At 36.2% G+C, this 16,770-nt stretch overlaps 1 protein-coding gene across 1 annotated transcript in view; it reads right to left on the reverse strand.

The window, feature by feature from the left end:
• The window catches only part of LOC126469770 (lysophospholipid acyltransferase 5), a 175,780-nt gene that overhangs the window by 80,764 nt on the left and 78,246 nt on the right, over positions 1–16,770 (reverse strand). The window contains exon 6 of the mRNA XM_050096997.1: positions 2,782–2,913. Within this exon, the coding sequence (XP_049952954.1) occupies positions 2,782–2,913 (132 nt within the window). The remainder of the gene's footprint in view (positions 1–2,781; positions 2,914–16,770) is intronic.

Below are 16,770 nucleotides of genomic sequence, written 5' to 3' on the forward strand. Positions count from 1 at the left end.
AGCAAAGTTAGGTCGGTAAAAGAATAACATATACCATTTTAATCATTATCCAAAGTTGATACTTATCACAGTTCCTTGCGAGAGACATCATTCTGAAGGACGAAACACCCTGTGGGATGATCTCTGATTGTGGACAAGTTTTCTGGTAATTGTACGTTGTGCCATCACCCACAGAATAGCTGCCTACTACCCACAGACAAATGACCTAACACTTTAATAAGACATGAGCAAATATGATCTCGATATACCTAGATGTCGAACAAAGAGACTAGGATACTACACTGCCTGTTGAGACAATTGTATACAACGCAGCAAAGCTAGACACTACAGGATTCACACTGTTCTTTCTGCTCCTTGTGAGGCCAAAATGACAATGGATACATTGTTCCCGTTACAACCAGAAGATACTCTGGATGACTACACGAAACACCCCATCACCAGGACTGAAGAAGCAAGACAGTTGGCTCGCATATGGACCCTGGGTGCCCAAGAGATGGAACAAGAACACTATAATGCCAAGCACTGGTCAGTGAGATACAGATCAGGAGACTTGATAAGCATTTTTACGCCTGTGCAGAAAATGGAACTATCAGAAATGTTACTGAAGTGCTACTTTGGGCCATTTCATGTACCTTGTCTCTTGTCAGATCTCACACACCACTTTGAGGATTATGATTCTTCATCAAGACGATAAAAGCACAGAGACGTGGGCAATGTACTCTGTATGTAACCCTATTACAGTACTGAGGTGCAGATCTATGATGGGAGCTTCTTGTTCAAGGAAACTAATGACCCGTTCGATGATCCCAGAGGTTCAATGGGAGGGGCTACCTTCAATGCTCATCTGAGAGCAGAGGATGTGACGAGTATCCTCCTGCAGTACAGAGGACCCTTGACAACATCTAGATCTAAGGCGCTGTTGTCGGCTCCAATGAGAAAGAACTCCTGAAATACAGTAGCAATGCCACAAAGTGTGCAACAAACCTTAAGGGGAGTAGTTAACATCACTGGTTGATGTGCTGTGGGTCGACAGTTCAAACTGCATCACCATAAAATATTTGCTGTTTAGTATTAATCATTTCTGTAAGGTTCTCAAAACTACTTCTGTTAGTAACAATGGAAAATCCAGGTTGGAATAACGAAAATAATATGAAAAGGATAGATTGCTGCTCACCATATAGTGGAAATGTTGAGTCACAGATAGGCACAACAATAAGACTTCTAAACAAACACACACACACACACACACACACACACACACACACACACACACACACACAAATGCAACTCTCAACTTTAACAGGTATGAACACTGCCTCTGGCTGCCAAGACAATGGTAACATGAGTAAGAGTTGCATTTGTGTGTGTGTGTGTGGGGGGGGGGGGGGGGGGGGGGGGAGGGGTCTCATTCAGAAGAAGGCCTTTTGGCTGAATGTTTACTTGATTAGCGGTCTTTTTGTTGTGGCTGCCTACGACTCAATATTTCCTTGTGTTTGTAATAAATGCACTTTCATTGCTAAGTGATCTACTTCACTTAAAACCTCACTTTCAATTTTGGAGCTGATTGTGGTTAGGACGTAACAACATGGCAGTGTCATTATATTGGTCGTCTTCAGCGTATACATACTGACCCATATGATGTTAATCACTCACTCACCCCCCCCCCCCCCGCTCTCTCTCTCTCTCTCTCTCTCTCTCTGTGTGTGTGTGTGCCTGCCTGCCTGTCTTGTGTGCACACTGTGGCTGAGTGAAAAGATATGCCTCTATTACACCCTCCCCCTCTGCTTTTTGACATATTTGTTCACATTTAGTGACTTTTAATTGAAATAAAATGTCATATTTGCTGCCATATTCTCCAATCTCTGAGCCTCTTTGGTGTACGTGACAACGCTTTTGACAGGAGTCACTTCGAGTGCAGCACAGTCCCTCCCCCCGCCCCCCCCCCACTAAAAGTAGTTTGAGTAACATAATAAAAATTAAATCTTCAATTATGTAATCTACAGATGAGCAAATATCAATTAAATGAAACTGATTTTTTTCTCTAATAACATGGTCTTTTTGTAGATGTTACATAAAACAGTGTCTTCCATTAAGAAGAGTTGCAGAATGACAAAAAAATACACAGAGAAAATTATAGGACAATTTCATAGAGCTATAATTTTCCACTTTCTAGGGAAGTTCAAAATTTTAATTTTGATATATGATTGCATGTGTGATCAACATGAAACATGTACGTTATTGTTGTCCTTGGAAAGTATGGTACATTATCAACTGATTGCAGCTGGTGTGTCCTTGAATATGTCAAAAGGTGTAATACAGTTTTAAGACTGACAGGTATTTGGATAGCAAGATATCAGTATGCAGGTCCAGCCAATTGTTTCAGAAGGTCTGAGAGTTCCTAAATTGCCACTCTCCAGGTTAAGTGGATTGGTTTTGCATTGACAGTAAACAGTATCTCTTGCATATGGCCAACAAAATTTCAATATGGGACTTTTTGCCAAAATGTTTCATCAAGTAAAAAGTTTACACTACTTACAGTAACATTTTTACAATCGAGAAGCATATGGCCAAGTTCTGCTTGTTGTTTTTCTAACATACATGCAGATTTGAAATTTGCATTAATGATATTTAGGCAGGTTCAATTTTCCATTACGTCACAACTGGTCTGTTACAAACAACATCAACCTATTGCAACATCTGGTATATAAAATAAAGAATCATCTAAATTATGCCAACATGCATGTGTAGAATGAATGCTTAAAAAAGTAAACTGATACTTACAAGAAATGTCTGACTCATCAGATAGCTATCTGGCAGGTATGTAGAGCCAAGCTGATAGATTGCAAGATACAAAAATCCGAGAGCACATCTCTTACGCCCCGCAGCCCAGCAGCTTGATAAATCTCCGGTCTCCTATTAAAGAAAGGAAAACAATATGTCACTAATGAACAATCATGTTACTCCAATCTAAGTCAGAATGAACAATGATTTCTAAGAAGATTGTACAGAAAGTGTCAAAGAATGCAATACAAAATAGTGCATGAGAGAGAATGAAAAGTTTGAACTCTTCATAATTTGCTACAATTATGTGGCATGAGTAATGCATCACATGCTGAAGTACATGAATTGACTTTCTATTTTAACCATGCAATAACATTCCCAATTTTCAAAATAAAAACTATTAATTTCTACACACTTGTATCACATTTCACTAAAGAATAGTTTAGGGGTGTCATGCTCCATAATTACATTCTTTACTGCACTAGAATGCAAGCATTATTTAGAGATCAGATACCACAAAACTGAAAAAAATAATATACATTAGGTTTTGATTTCTTATCTATTTAAATTCATCACTAGTTAATTAATTCAAGGTGGAGAGATGGATCATAGTTAAAATGACAGATGGTGCTAGGCAAGAAATGATCCTTAAACATTTGAGTGGTTTAAAGGACACCACAGAAAAAACTAAATTTGCACATGTTTACAAGAATTGAAACCACATTATTCCCAATTATAATTCCTGCTGGGTATGCCACTTTACTCTGGAGCCAAAGAGAGATGGTAGCTATCCAGACTGTACATTTCATTTATATTAAATATTACTGAAGGAACTACACAGACTATCCACTTGGCATTTGACAAACAAAGGTGCTGGAAACTAATATAGTTGCCACCCTGGAAATACACTGAGTCTACAAATAATTAGTCATGACAGCAACATGCACAACAGTTATGCAACAAATAATACTGTTATGTAACCTCAAAAAACACTACCAAAATTGCTTTAATGAACAAAAGTTACAGTCGCACATTATAAATCTGATGCAGGATGGATGTAAAAGCATACTGAATTTAGCTACAATTTGAAGCCAAGCAACCGATTTTCTACAGTTATCGATATGTTTGCATACATGCACAGCGACAGAAAATACAAAATTCAAAGATAACACATGAATACAGTTTGTAGCCAAAGTGGGCACTACAAATGTAAATAGTTTGCACAAAGTAAATCATATAATATGCAAAACAATTAAAAATAAAATAAACATAGCCCATTTTCAGAAAACAATGATCACCTTCAAGCAATGACCCTGCATATTATACATCATTTGACCACATACACACATGGAGAGAGTGTCTTGGACAACAATGTTAACTTGTAATGCCCCTTCTAGCTACAATGCAGTCCTCCTCTCAATCACATGTCATCATAGTGGTGCATATACCACTCTGACAGACAGGTTTCCACCTTAGTTCCCTTTGTTGCTAATACAAACAAAATGGCGGAAATGCTGGAAATATGAGTCACATGCAAGAAATGTGTGAATCGTGGTTGTCCTATTGGAAGAAAACATCTCTCTGACACTGTGATATCAGCAACACAATGAGGTAGATGGTGTTCTGATACACCCTAAAATGTACAGAAATGACGGGCCACTGCCTCATGTATTTCAGTAGCTGCCTCTCTTCTGGTCAGTACCATGCTACCATCACAAATTACTGTCTGTCATGTCAAGATAGAGAATGCTCTCATCACTAAACATTCCACCAACTGTCTCTCTTACAACATCAAAGATACACTGTAAAATGATTAAATGTTAGAGAGGGCTTATGAGGGACCACATTCATTTGTAGCCCGACTTCCTGGAAATTCCCAATGACTATAGGTGGCACTCTGTAAGAGACATTTCACCACTTTATGCTGCAGTTACTGTATAAACAGCAACAGCTGTTTATCCGATGCAGTTACCCACGTGTGAATCTGCATGGCACTATCAGCCAGAATCACAATCACAATAAAACTTTGCAGATACTCAGTTAAATGCACAAATTTTGATTTTGGGTGCCATCCGGAAATGTCTATAGTGTTCCCTAACAAAGTATAAGACTCAAAACAACAAAAACACTTCAACAAATGAAATACAGTTTTTATTGGTTCTGTGCTTTCATGCTCAGTATGCAGTTCCTACTATGTCAATAGCATGCCTATCTGAAACATTATCTTTACTGCTCCAACCAAACATTGTATTTCTACATCATGCTGGCTCTAGGTGCTCATTTTTCATTTTCCACTAGCGTAACAATAAGCAACTGAATTATCACAAATAAACACAGTAGATTTAAAATTGAGTGCCTGACATTATTGATGGTCTTAACATGTTTACTGGTATTTGGGCATGCACAGGATCACAAGTTTAGGTAATTTACGTCTTCTTTGATAGTAACTACAGTTTTTCCTTTGTTACAGAATGATTATAAAATACCAAACCTCAACTGCTGTTAAATTAGTGTTGCTATCTACTTACAATGAAGCTCTTATTAGATAAAACACTGTGGTCCTAATCATACGAAAAGGCAGTCACTTGCTGCCACAGTCAGACAACTGATATCTGATTTGTCCCCAGCATTTGAATATATTCCTGGGCCATCTTAATACGGTTGCTTGCACTACAGTATTACAATTCAAACTTACTGAACATAGATTCACTTGGCATATTCACTGTTCAACTTCCATTTTAATGGAAGGAAACTGTAAAGTGCAAGCTGATATTCTGTAGTAACTATCAGTATTTAAAATGGGAGAGTTCATGTATTATAGTTAGTTCTGTATTTGCACAATTCACAAAAATGAAAGAACTATGACACCTAACTAATTAAGGAAGCTTCTACAAAAGATAGTAGTTACTTTAAGAAAGTAGTTTTAACAGGAAACATACAGTCACAATGAGTCCTACCACAATGAAACCTATGCACTGCTCCATAATCTGAATGGATATATGTTATTTACAGTCAAGGAATGAATAGTGATATCCAGAAGACATAAGATACCTCACAGCATTACAGTGGCTTACTTTTATAATATTAAGCATAAGTGACACAAAATACTTTGGTTGAAAATATACAGTAATGTATATTGTGACACTTCATATAAAATGACAGCACTCAAGAGATGGCCAGAAGCTGGCTATGAGAGGAGCTTAATATGTTATCTGGCTAGCTGCAATACAGTCCTTTACAAGGGATTTAAATAAGTTCCAACATTCAACCTAACAGGAACCGACAGTAAGCAATAAACCTCTGTCTTGTATCTTGATCTTCCAAGGTAACTAATTAAGCAATCGTCATCTTGACTTGTATGGACAGATATTTTTATATGTGCATATTTGTAAACATTAAAATAATAGAGGAATTAAACAACAAGTTCCTGTATCTTTACAATTTCATTATTTAAATTTAAGTGTGCTGCTTTTTCCGTTAGGAAAAATGAGAATGAAAGAATCACCATTTATGAATTCATTGTCAAAATTCTCCATAAAAAGGTGCCAAATAGAAATGTTGACAATAATGCGTAATACTACACTTTTTGACTGAACTTGCAGAATCTTCAAATTATGGAAGTTATATGGGGACTGACAGGATATAACAAGGACATAATAAGGAAAATTTGGAATATTTTAAGATTCTGTACCAATGTTACAATGCATGTAATATGACATGATAGACAAGGAAAAATTAGGTATCAACATAACTACAGAAAGCATACCACAAACCAGAACTAGATAAAGTCTTTAAATACAGAAATCATTTAAGAAAACAACACATCACAGAACAATGCCTGATATACAGGGTGGTCATAATTAAAGTTAAACTTTCAAAACGCTGTAGAAATAACACCACTGGTCAGAATGAATTGCAACGGAATATTATTGGAGAAGGGGTAAAAGTATGGCAGAAGAAAAAAAAATTGTGTGAAAATTGATCAACAGATGCGCTGTATGTGTCATAATACATAAATGAAAACACCTGTCATGCGCATGATCCATAGAAGTTGGTATAAACACGCCGGGTACATGTCTTTTCCTCTTTTCGCGTCTGCGACGTTCGCCATGACTCTGTCAATGCAGGATCACACTCTGGTTGTAAAGATGTATTACAAGAATGATGACAGTGCACACGTCACTCAGAAATTCGAAAAGATGGGTTCTTTTGGTGTGCAACCTGATAGACGGAGGAAACGAATTGATTCAACATTGGTGGAAGCAGTGGCCACAGCAATGCAGGAGGAAATGAGTAGTGGTGTGCAAACGTGTATGATAAATACAGTGACACTAGGGAAGTTTCAAGTAAGCAAATTCTGAAGAAATGTAATATATGCTCTACTGTCAATAAATGACACGTTGAGACTGCTCTAAAATTACAGCAATTATTAGTGTTTTTAAAAGCACATCAAGCAATATATTTGTTGTTTTGAGTTCTGGTACAAGAACTTTATATTCTCCTTTGGTGTAAGGCACTACTGCACGCTACAATTTGAATTACTATGCCACGAAAACAATTTATGAACATATATAGGGTACGAGATAAAGAATGGTAAAAATTTTGAATAAGCACTTTTTGGCAAGGATAAGAGAATAAGCTCAGCTCAAAACCCTCATATTTAAAGGTAATAGGCCTCTGGTACTGTGAGACACAGCACTAAGATGCATGGAAGAGAGAGGGTTGGGTTGTTTTCGGGAAGGAGACCAGACAGCGAGGTCATCGGTCTCATCGGATTAGGGAAGGAAGTCGGCTGTGCCCTTTCAAAGGAACCATCCCGGCATTTGCCTGGAGCGATTTAGGGAAATCACGGAAAACCTAAATCAGGATGGCCGGACGCAGGATTGAACCGTCGTCCTCCTGAATGAGAGTCCAGTGTCATGGAAGAGAGAGAGAGAGAGAGAGAGAGAGAGAGAGAGAGAGAGTGTGTTTTAGGTCAAGGTAGTGAGGTTTATTCAGAGAAATGATGTCAATGTGTACATCTTAGTCAATACTGTTATGTCAGCCTGAGAGAAAATAAGCCAGATTGTACACAATCAGTGAAAAGACAGCCAGTGTGATCAACAGACACTGTATGTGTAATCTGTGTCACAGTCATATTATACATCAGATGTCAAACAGTTATTTTATTCTTGTGAGAGTATTCAAAGTGGCTGACTATATTACACCAACAGAAAGAGAAACTAAATAAGTGAATCACATGTCAAACTGGATTTATGATGTTTTCTGATGCATGTGAAAAGCTAGTAACAGAAGGTTCTTAATGCAGTGCTATTTTGTATCTTCCATTGAAAGAGATGGAATTCATTTCAAACAGATGCTTTGATAACATACAAGTGAATGAAGTATAGAAATAGGACATTTCTAACATATTAAGAGCTGACAAACTGCCTGTTGGCTTCTGTCTCGGGTTCTTCAGCCAATGTCTGTTTAATGATTTTTCTGATGTTTCGCCAGCATGAGTGGCTGGCATTGTCATAGCTGCACCCTCCACTGCTGGTGGTGAAGCATTAACAATGCCAACCATTCATGCTGGTGAAACATCAGAAAAATCACCAAACAAACATCGAATGAAGAACCTGAAACAGTCAACAAATGGCCACAAAAGCCTTAACAATTTTGTATATTAAGAGCTATGTTCAGAATATGAAAGATCAATTATATACAATGTTATATTCTTCTTGTTCTGAGAAAGAGCTGTTGATATTTGGAACATTATTTATTTGGCACTCTGTAAATGTACAATAAACTTTCCTGCTGAATTTGTAAGTCCTCCATAACTGACTAATAATGAAATTCACAGGCCAGGGAAAGGCAATGTATACTAGCTACTATAGAATCATGCCCAGGAAAGCAGCACAGCAATCAAAACACTCTTCAAGTTGACAAGTTCTTCACTTTTAATGCATTAAAAAAAGTGCATTTGCAAACCACTACTGTGGATAGTAAGTAGGAGTGTATCACGAAGTCATAAGACAACTGTAACTTCTCTATATCTAAATATATCGTATGACACAAGAAGGGAATATACTATGCGACCACTGAATAACTTGAGTGCCTCATATCCCTTAATACTATTTGCCATGAGTGAGATTTCGACTGATATGCAAATTAGTCTGTGCCATTTCCATAGCTTAATGAACAGTTTGATAACACAAAGTTCTGTGTCATCATAAAACACCATTATCACAAAACAAAGATATGAAAACTGTACCAAAATTGGTAAATTACAATGATTAATATATGATTACAATGCTGTGAGAATCCCCTCAAAACCAGAAGATAAATGTAGATACTAAATAGAACAAAACGTTCATAGAGTTCACATTCCGAATTAGTCAAACATTTTAAAGAAACTCATAAGCATTTCAGTGGCACTCACGAAGGATTCAGATTTCTTTTTGTTATTAGGAAAACTGTATAATAATACTTCAATTTAAAAAATCCTAGTATTAAACGATAATATGTACTATCAACTTTGTATGAATAATGTGATGCGATTATTTTCATACAGATGTACATCAGTTCCCTTTTTAATTTTAGATTATTCAACTACATACAAAACTAACACATTTTACAGATAACAGCGGCAGCACCTCACCCCAGTTTTGCTTAACAATCTCAGTGAATGTAGTATGTGCAAGAACATGCAGAAGAATCACCACTAACATGACACATTATGATTTACCATTCACTCCTCATCAGAATTTTGGATTCAGGAGAATCTTCTGCATGAGACACACTATTTAAAACCAGAGTACATCAAGCACCAGCAGCCAGAGGAAAAAATGAATTTTCTCATGACTCATGATATGGACATCATCACAGTGGCCAAATCGCTGTGTACTAGGTATCAATCATGATGGAGTTTCTCTCTCATAGATACTGGATGCTGTTGGATGATTGTACAATCTCAGTAATTTTACACATGTATCTGCAGAGAAATATGTGGAAGTTGGAGTGTTACTACTACATGATCTAACTAAGGTATCTGCAAATGATTCACATGCACACCAATCCCATAATACTTGAAACTAAAAAAAACAGTGGCTTTCTTCACAGTTAATTGGTAACACACTTACAGTCAGAGTTAGTTATTAAAACATGTATTGCTTTATATATGAAGTGGCATAACTGTAATGATTATTCTTGTTTACATCACAAGTGTTTATGCTTTATTGGGCATTTAGTACATAAAAATATCTATTATTTCAGTTCTTCTACTGTAATGTGAATTGTTACTCCCCATTGTCCACAGAACTGCATAGCTTATAAATGAGAAGTTACTTGTGTTATGTGATTGAACTGCTGTAATTTGAACATGTACAAAGTACTCTCAATGACGGTTATTTGGTAACATGTAAATTTACATCTGTTGCCTTCACTGTATATAAACTAATCTAAGCAGTACACACTTGACTGAAGTTTGTGTTGTTAAATTTCAAAAGGTCATGTAAGACACATTTATGTCAGTTGACGAATTCATAATTGGTGGTTCTTAAACTACTATCACAAAGGTGTTGGCTAACAAAAAACTGCATTTCATGCAAGGAAAGACATATTATTTTCTACTGAGAACAATTCACAAAATGTACTGATCAGCTCACAGCAGAATTTGTGTGGGAATGTAACTAAAATAATTTTTATGTAAATTTTTTCAAAAATATTGGGGTCACTGTAGAGGCTGCATGCACACGAAAATGTATGAAAGATAAGTGAAGGAATCAGTCACGGTAAGCATCAATGAACAATACAGACAATATGAAGATGACACTAATTCATTTCACAACATAAATAAAACCAACAAAAGCACAAATGAGTGACAACAGATACTTGAACAATGTACAGCATAAATAACAGAAATGAAACGCACAGAAAATTGTGCAAAGCCATCATACAGCAAGTACTATCACTTAGAAAAATTGTCACTGCTTTTTACTGTATGTTGCAATCAATGAAACATTAGGGTAAATAGTTTCTACAGACCTGAAAGTAACTATAATTTCTGAATAGCAAGTGAGAAAGTGTTCTGATAGAAACTGACATACAAGCATTCAAATTACAAAAATATAGTGAATATAATAGTGATTATGTAGATAATTCATAAATTGATACTAAATTGTTTTTGTTATTGTTACTAGTGACCACAATACTCAAAACATTCAGCAGCTCACTGTTCAAGCCTTTGGTGGTGCTATTTATTACGATTGCCATGTTATTATCATTACTTTAAAAAAAGGAAAATACAAATACAAATAAAAAAACACAAAAAACCAGTAAAAGACAGCCTAAAAAGATATTTGGTCATTGTTATGAACTGTTACCAACAATCGTACATATCTAACATGAGAAAATAAGAAACAAATGTTAAACATTAGTAAACAACAATAGAAAAGGGAAAGTACTAAACTGGGTCAACTGCAACAAATACTGAACTAGGTGAATGGACATAAAAATTAGGTTTCGACAATAACACACGTCATGATAAAAAGGGGGGGGGGGGGGGGAATCAAAAATTTTATCATAACCTTTCATCCTGCTTCCCCTTGACTTCATGGAAAGTCATTGAGACCCTTTCCATTTTTTATTAGCTGTTACATTTCCACAAATATGTCTTTGCATTTCAAAGTTTTTAATCAATCCCTTCACTACCTGTTATCTGGTTCAATTCTGTATGTATGTATGTACAGATCAAATTGATAACTGTACAATATTACATTACATTTTTACATAAATTTAAGAAAGCAGCTCCAAAATGGTAGATAACTGTACAAGCTACACTATTTCACAATTTTACTCAAAAGCAACATCTGAAAGAGCAGTAATTCCTTAGCATTTCAAAATAAATTCTTTTTTTAAACAGTTTGGCATTAGGTCTTGTGTGAAACAAGAGTGTTGAGACAAACTGAAATCATAAATGATTTTATCATCATAGGCCACATTTTAATGTTTACTCCAAACTTTCATATTTTTTGGTCTCCATTTGGTTTATCAATTTTTAAAAAAATAGTTAGCATAATTACAAATTTCTGTTTTTTTTTTTTTTTTTTTTTTTTTTTTTTTTTTTTTATATATATATATATATATAAGTTGCCTTGCAGTCTACCTTATTATATCCATCTGGAATTCTGTATAAACAGTTTTACGATTTTGAGAATAAGCAAAGGCCTCTGCTTCCGATTATCAGGAAATCCATTTTAAAGTCTTAGACTGGCACAAATTTTCAACTGTCACTGCATATTCATCATACTGCAGGTTCAGCATATCTGAATGATTTGAACTGATATCATTTCATGTCAGTGTCAGTAATATTGACACAAGAGATGGAACATGTCCAAAATGTCACATTGTATAATTTTTCCATAAATCTAATTTTCTTATAAGTGTCTCTATAGTGTTATTTTAAAGAAAATTTGCTTCATTTCTGTGCAATGAACTATCCCATTGAAACATTACATTATGAATATTACAGTTCAGTTTAACTTGAGCTGAGACCCATGTAGTGCTTAGGTCTGCCTCGGATAAAGTGTTGTGCAGAGCATGAATTTCGAATAAAAATTTGCTATAAGCACATTTGGGACTCTAAATTTTCATCGATGTATCAGCTATGAAGCTTTTGTATATCACAAATACAGATCAGGACATGGACTGATTTTAATTTAATATTACATCTCAAGGCTTGAAAATTGTTATTGTTATCACGTACCTGGCAACTATAAACCTTCAATAGCACTATAGAACAACTGTTTATCGTAGTTCTGATTTAGGCTGAGAAAATCTGAACTTTATGATTGACCGTTCATTACTTTATTGTGCTGTTGTTAAGCTCTTAAATGTTGAAATTGTTTTGCGATACGTCGATACATGATATTTTCTGATCAACTAATTCAAATATTAAGATCTGTGTGTCAAGGGCTTTTTTCTTCATGATTATATGATTCAAAGGAGGCGGTATGAAATATTTTTTTTTCTTTGAAGTGAGTGAAGTCTGAATTTATAAAGTTAGAACCACAAGGAAATTTCCAAATGGTTCTTTTACTAGAAGTAGTTTGGGAAGGTCTTCCGTACTCTTCACCAGATTTGCCAGCAAAGACAGGGAAAAGAAAGATAAAGGACTAACTGAAACCTTTGATATCATTTTGTCAACTCTCAACAAATCTGTCACCCTTCCACCAAATGTAGACATTGGGTTACATCACAGACCAGTCTGTCATCAAAACCTACACAAAAAACCACACAAAACAATTATTCTAAGTGTTCTATTCTCCTTCTATATGTGCACATATTACATCACATGCCACATCATTATGTCACAGAACAAAACTGACATCTGGTATTAGTAGGTTTAAGGTAATCATATTGCTGCAACTGCTTTTATGAACCCTTGAAGAAGAATTCTAAATATGAATTTCACAAATGCCTCAGTCTTTTCCAGTGCTCCTGAAAGACCCCTACCCCTCAACTTAGGGGTGGGGTGAGAAGCATGCTGTACTTTGTTAGAGAGCCTCTGCCTAAAAACAGTAGTCTTAGCCTCTGCCTAAAAACAGTAAAGTCAATGTATATTCAAATTTATCTTATTCAAGAATTTCCCTCAAACATACAATCACTTCCAGGACAACAAATTATACCAAATGAAACAATTTTGTTAATGGAAATCCTTTTACGAGCTTGAATTTCTCCAATTTTACAGTCATGGACTTTTCCTAAGATATCTATAGGAGGCAGTAATACGTTGTTTGACTCAAGATGCACACTTTCGGGATTTTACCTGTAATCTTGTTCTGTGGTGCATAAAGCCTCTTGGAGCATATACCACTGTGAGGCTTTCATGCTTAAAAGAGCCTGCGATGAATCACACTGTTCTTGTTTGGATGGTTGGTCGATTTGGGGGAGGGGAACAAACAGAGAGGTTATTGATCCCATTGGATTAGGGTAGGATGGGGAAGAAAGCCAGCCATGCACTTTCCAAGGAACCATGCCAGCATTTGCCTGAAGTGATTTAGGGAAATCATGGAAAACCTAAATCAGGATGGACAGACACGAGTTTGAACTGTCGTCATCCTGAATGCGAGTCCAGTGTGCAAACCACAACGTCACTTCACTCAGTGTGTTCTTCTTTGGGTCTTCTCTATCTCTTCTGTTAATTGAATCTGATAAAGATAACAAACTGTCAAAAAATACTCAAGAATACTCCTTCACAGGTGAGTTACAGTTCCTTAAATTTCTTCCAATGACTTCCAGTCTGGCAACTAGCCTAATGTAGTCATTCTACTTTAAATTGCTCTAGATCCACACACTTACACATTTGAAGAAAATTTAATAGCCAAGCAAAGCAGTTACAAACTGCTTCTTCTTATCGCCAAATACGAGAAATTTTAGTCCTACATATTTAACAGTTGAAGTTGTTTCCAGTGACAAATTATTAATTATGTAATGACACATCAACAGGTGTTCCCCTGTTTATGTTACATTTGTTGATACTGAGAGCAAACAGTCATTATCTGTAGGTCTTTCTCCATTTCCTTAAAATTTCCTGGCACAGCAACTTTGCAACATATAACAGCCTTACCTGTGAACAGGCTCATGGAGCATACGACATTATTCACCTGGTTCTTTACATGTATTGTGAACTGTAGCAGTTCTATAACACATCAATGAGTTACTTATGTAGCCGCTTTTATGGTTCTATTAGGTACGATTTCAATCCCATCACAAAACGGATTTGATATTCTTTATGATCATATGTTATTCAAATAAGTGACAATGCAGAACTGCACAGAATGTCAACCAGAATGCAAGAAACACAGCATTAACCTGGGCTTCACTACCTACTGCCTTCTACATCACATAACCAAAATGAGTAAACCAAGTTTCACAAAATCTTTGACTGCAGAATTCGTGTTGACATTCAGTTTGAAACCTACAAGAGGTTTTTAGGCTTCACTAAAACATAATAACAAGTAAGCATAAAGTTTGTTTCATCATTCTGAAACAGAATGATATTGACGAAACAGGTCTACAGTTGCTTGCATCTGTCCTACAACCTTTCTTGAAAATGAGATAGACCTGCACCTTCTTCCAATTGTTTGGGAGATTTTGTAGCCCATCATCACTTATTTTAGTATCAATTACTTTGGGTTTTGTAACAATTCAAAGGAGGACCTGTATTATGATGATCTAAAACGAAATAATTTTAAAAGAAAAATTTCGATCTTTTGATTTTATTTATGTTAAACTCCATTTCAGAGACAATACGATAATGGCGAAATCTTTTCGGGCTTCCATAAGGGTGACTGTACTGAAACTCTGTGAAGTTTTGATGAGTATTACTCTCATCTTCTTCTGGAGAAGTGTAAAGATGTTGCAGGCACCTGCACCTGCACCCCCCCCCCCCCCCTTGCCGAGTGATGGCAATATCTCCATACCCCTTCCCCCTAGTGCAGCGCTGGTGATCTGTTCAACTTTTGGTGCATTCAATCTCGATCTGACTCATGAAGTGTCAACTGCTGGGCACAGTCTTGGCATATTGCTGCTAGTGCAGGAATACATGCTGAACTTAGCTGGTAAGCTGGTGGCTCTCACCCCCATTGACAATATTGTTATGGAGCCTTATCTCAATTGATTCTTTAATAATGCTCTCTCAAAACCCACCAGATTGACACAACATCTTTGTTTTATCAAATTCAAAGCATGTCACTCACTGAGGGTGTGTTCTGCCACTGCTGCTATATCTTTATGCACCAGAAACATGCATATAATGTGTTACATGCAGCATTGTGAGATGCAGTGCTGTATTTGCCTGGAGACCATACTCAAAAGGGATGCTATATATACATATGGTAGTTGTAGTTTGTCCTTTACAGATTCAAGTATATCTTTCATTTTTCTTTTGGTGGCTGAAAGATGCTCTTGACACACAACCCCCCCCCCCACGATTCCAATAATTTTTACTGAAGGAGTTCCAATATTTGGGATAAAGATGAGCTCCTTTTCCTCTTTCTCCATCTCTCTCTTCTTTGTGAGTGGCTGTATCACTTATTTTCTTCAATATACGTTTAATCTGGAGACATCGCTTTAAGTGCAGATAATAGGCATACATGAAAATAAATAATAGTATTCCTATCTTTTGGGGCCACAGCTTCCTTCTTCAGGGAAGAGGTTGAAATTTGGGGGAGGGTACAATATGCTTTGAAAGCTAGCAGTACATTATTTATTTTTACATTAATTTATCAGCTGTACTTGGAATTGCTAGTCCTCAACATGTATTCTGATTAACGTTTTTGTCTCTGTATGACTTCTGAGAAATATGCAAATAAAATTTTGCTTTTTCATTAATACTGAAGTTATGCATTGATGACTTAGAAGGCAGAACTATATGCAATCTCTGACTTTTCACAGGTGGCATGCTTACATATGAAGAATGGTTAACCAGTCACAATTGTGGTAATATCCAGTCAGATCTGCACAAAATACCAACCAAAGAGTGACAACTTTGACTTAAAGAGAAGAGAAATCTAAACTGTATGAAAGATGTAGGTTGGGTCTTGACTGATTGTTGTTTCTGGATTACTATTTGAACTCAGAATATGTTTTTCAAGTTCTACAGCAGATATACACTGCCATTCAAAAAAGTTCCAAGATTTTATTCCTGGCATATAAACGATGACAAAGCAGTAACTAAGGCCACAGCTTGAACTATCAACTTTAAACAACAGATTTGCATTCAACCAGTCAGTTGTGTGAGCAGGCAGTGTTAAGTACTGGGCAGTGACTACAGTGTATCAATGTTACTATATTGTAAATTTCAATGGAGCAACATCTCTATTTCACGAGTTCAAGACATTCTCTAGGATAAAAAAACTGGCCCGTGGGTGCCTGCTGTGACTTGACTGAAATGCAAAATGTGGACAATTCTTTCCTGTAAAAAGCCATCACAGATGACAAAACTTG

This window comes from Schistocerca serialis, chromosome 3 (assembly GCF_023864345.2).
Source record: "Schistocerca serialis cubense isolate TAMUIC-IGC-003099 chromosome 3, iqSchSeri2.2, whole genome shotgun sequence".
Classification (NCBI taxonomy): Eukaryota; Metazoa; Arthropoda; class Insecta; order Orthoptera; family Acrididae; genus Schistocerca; species Schistocerca serialis.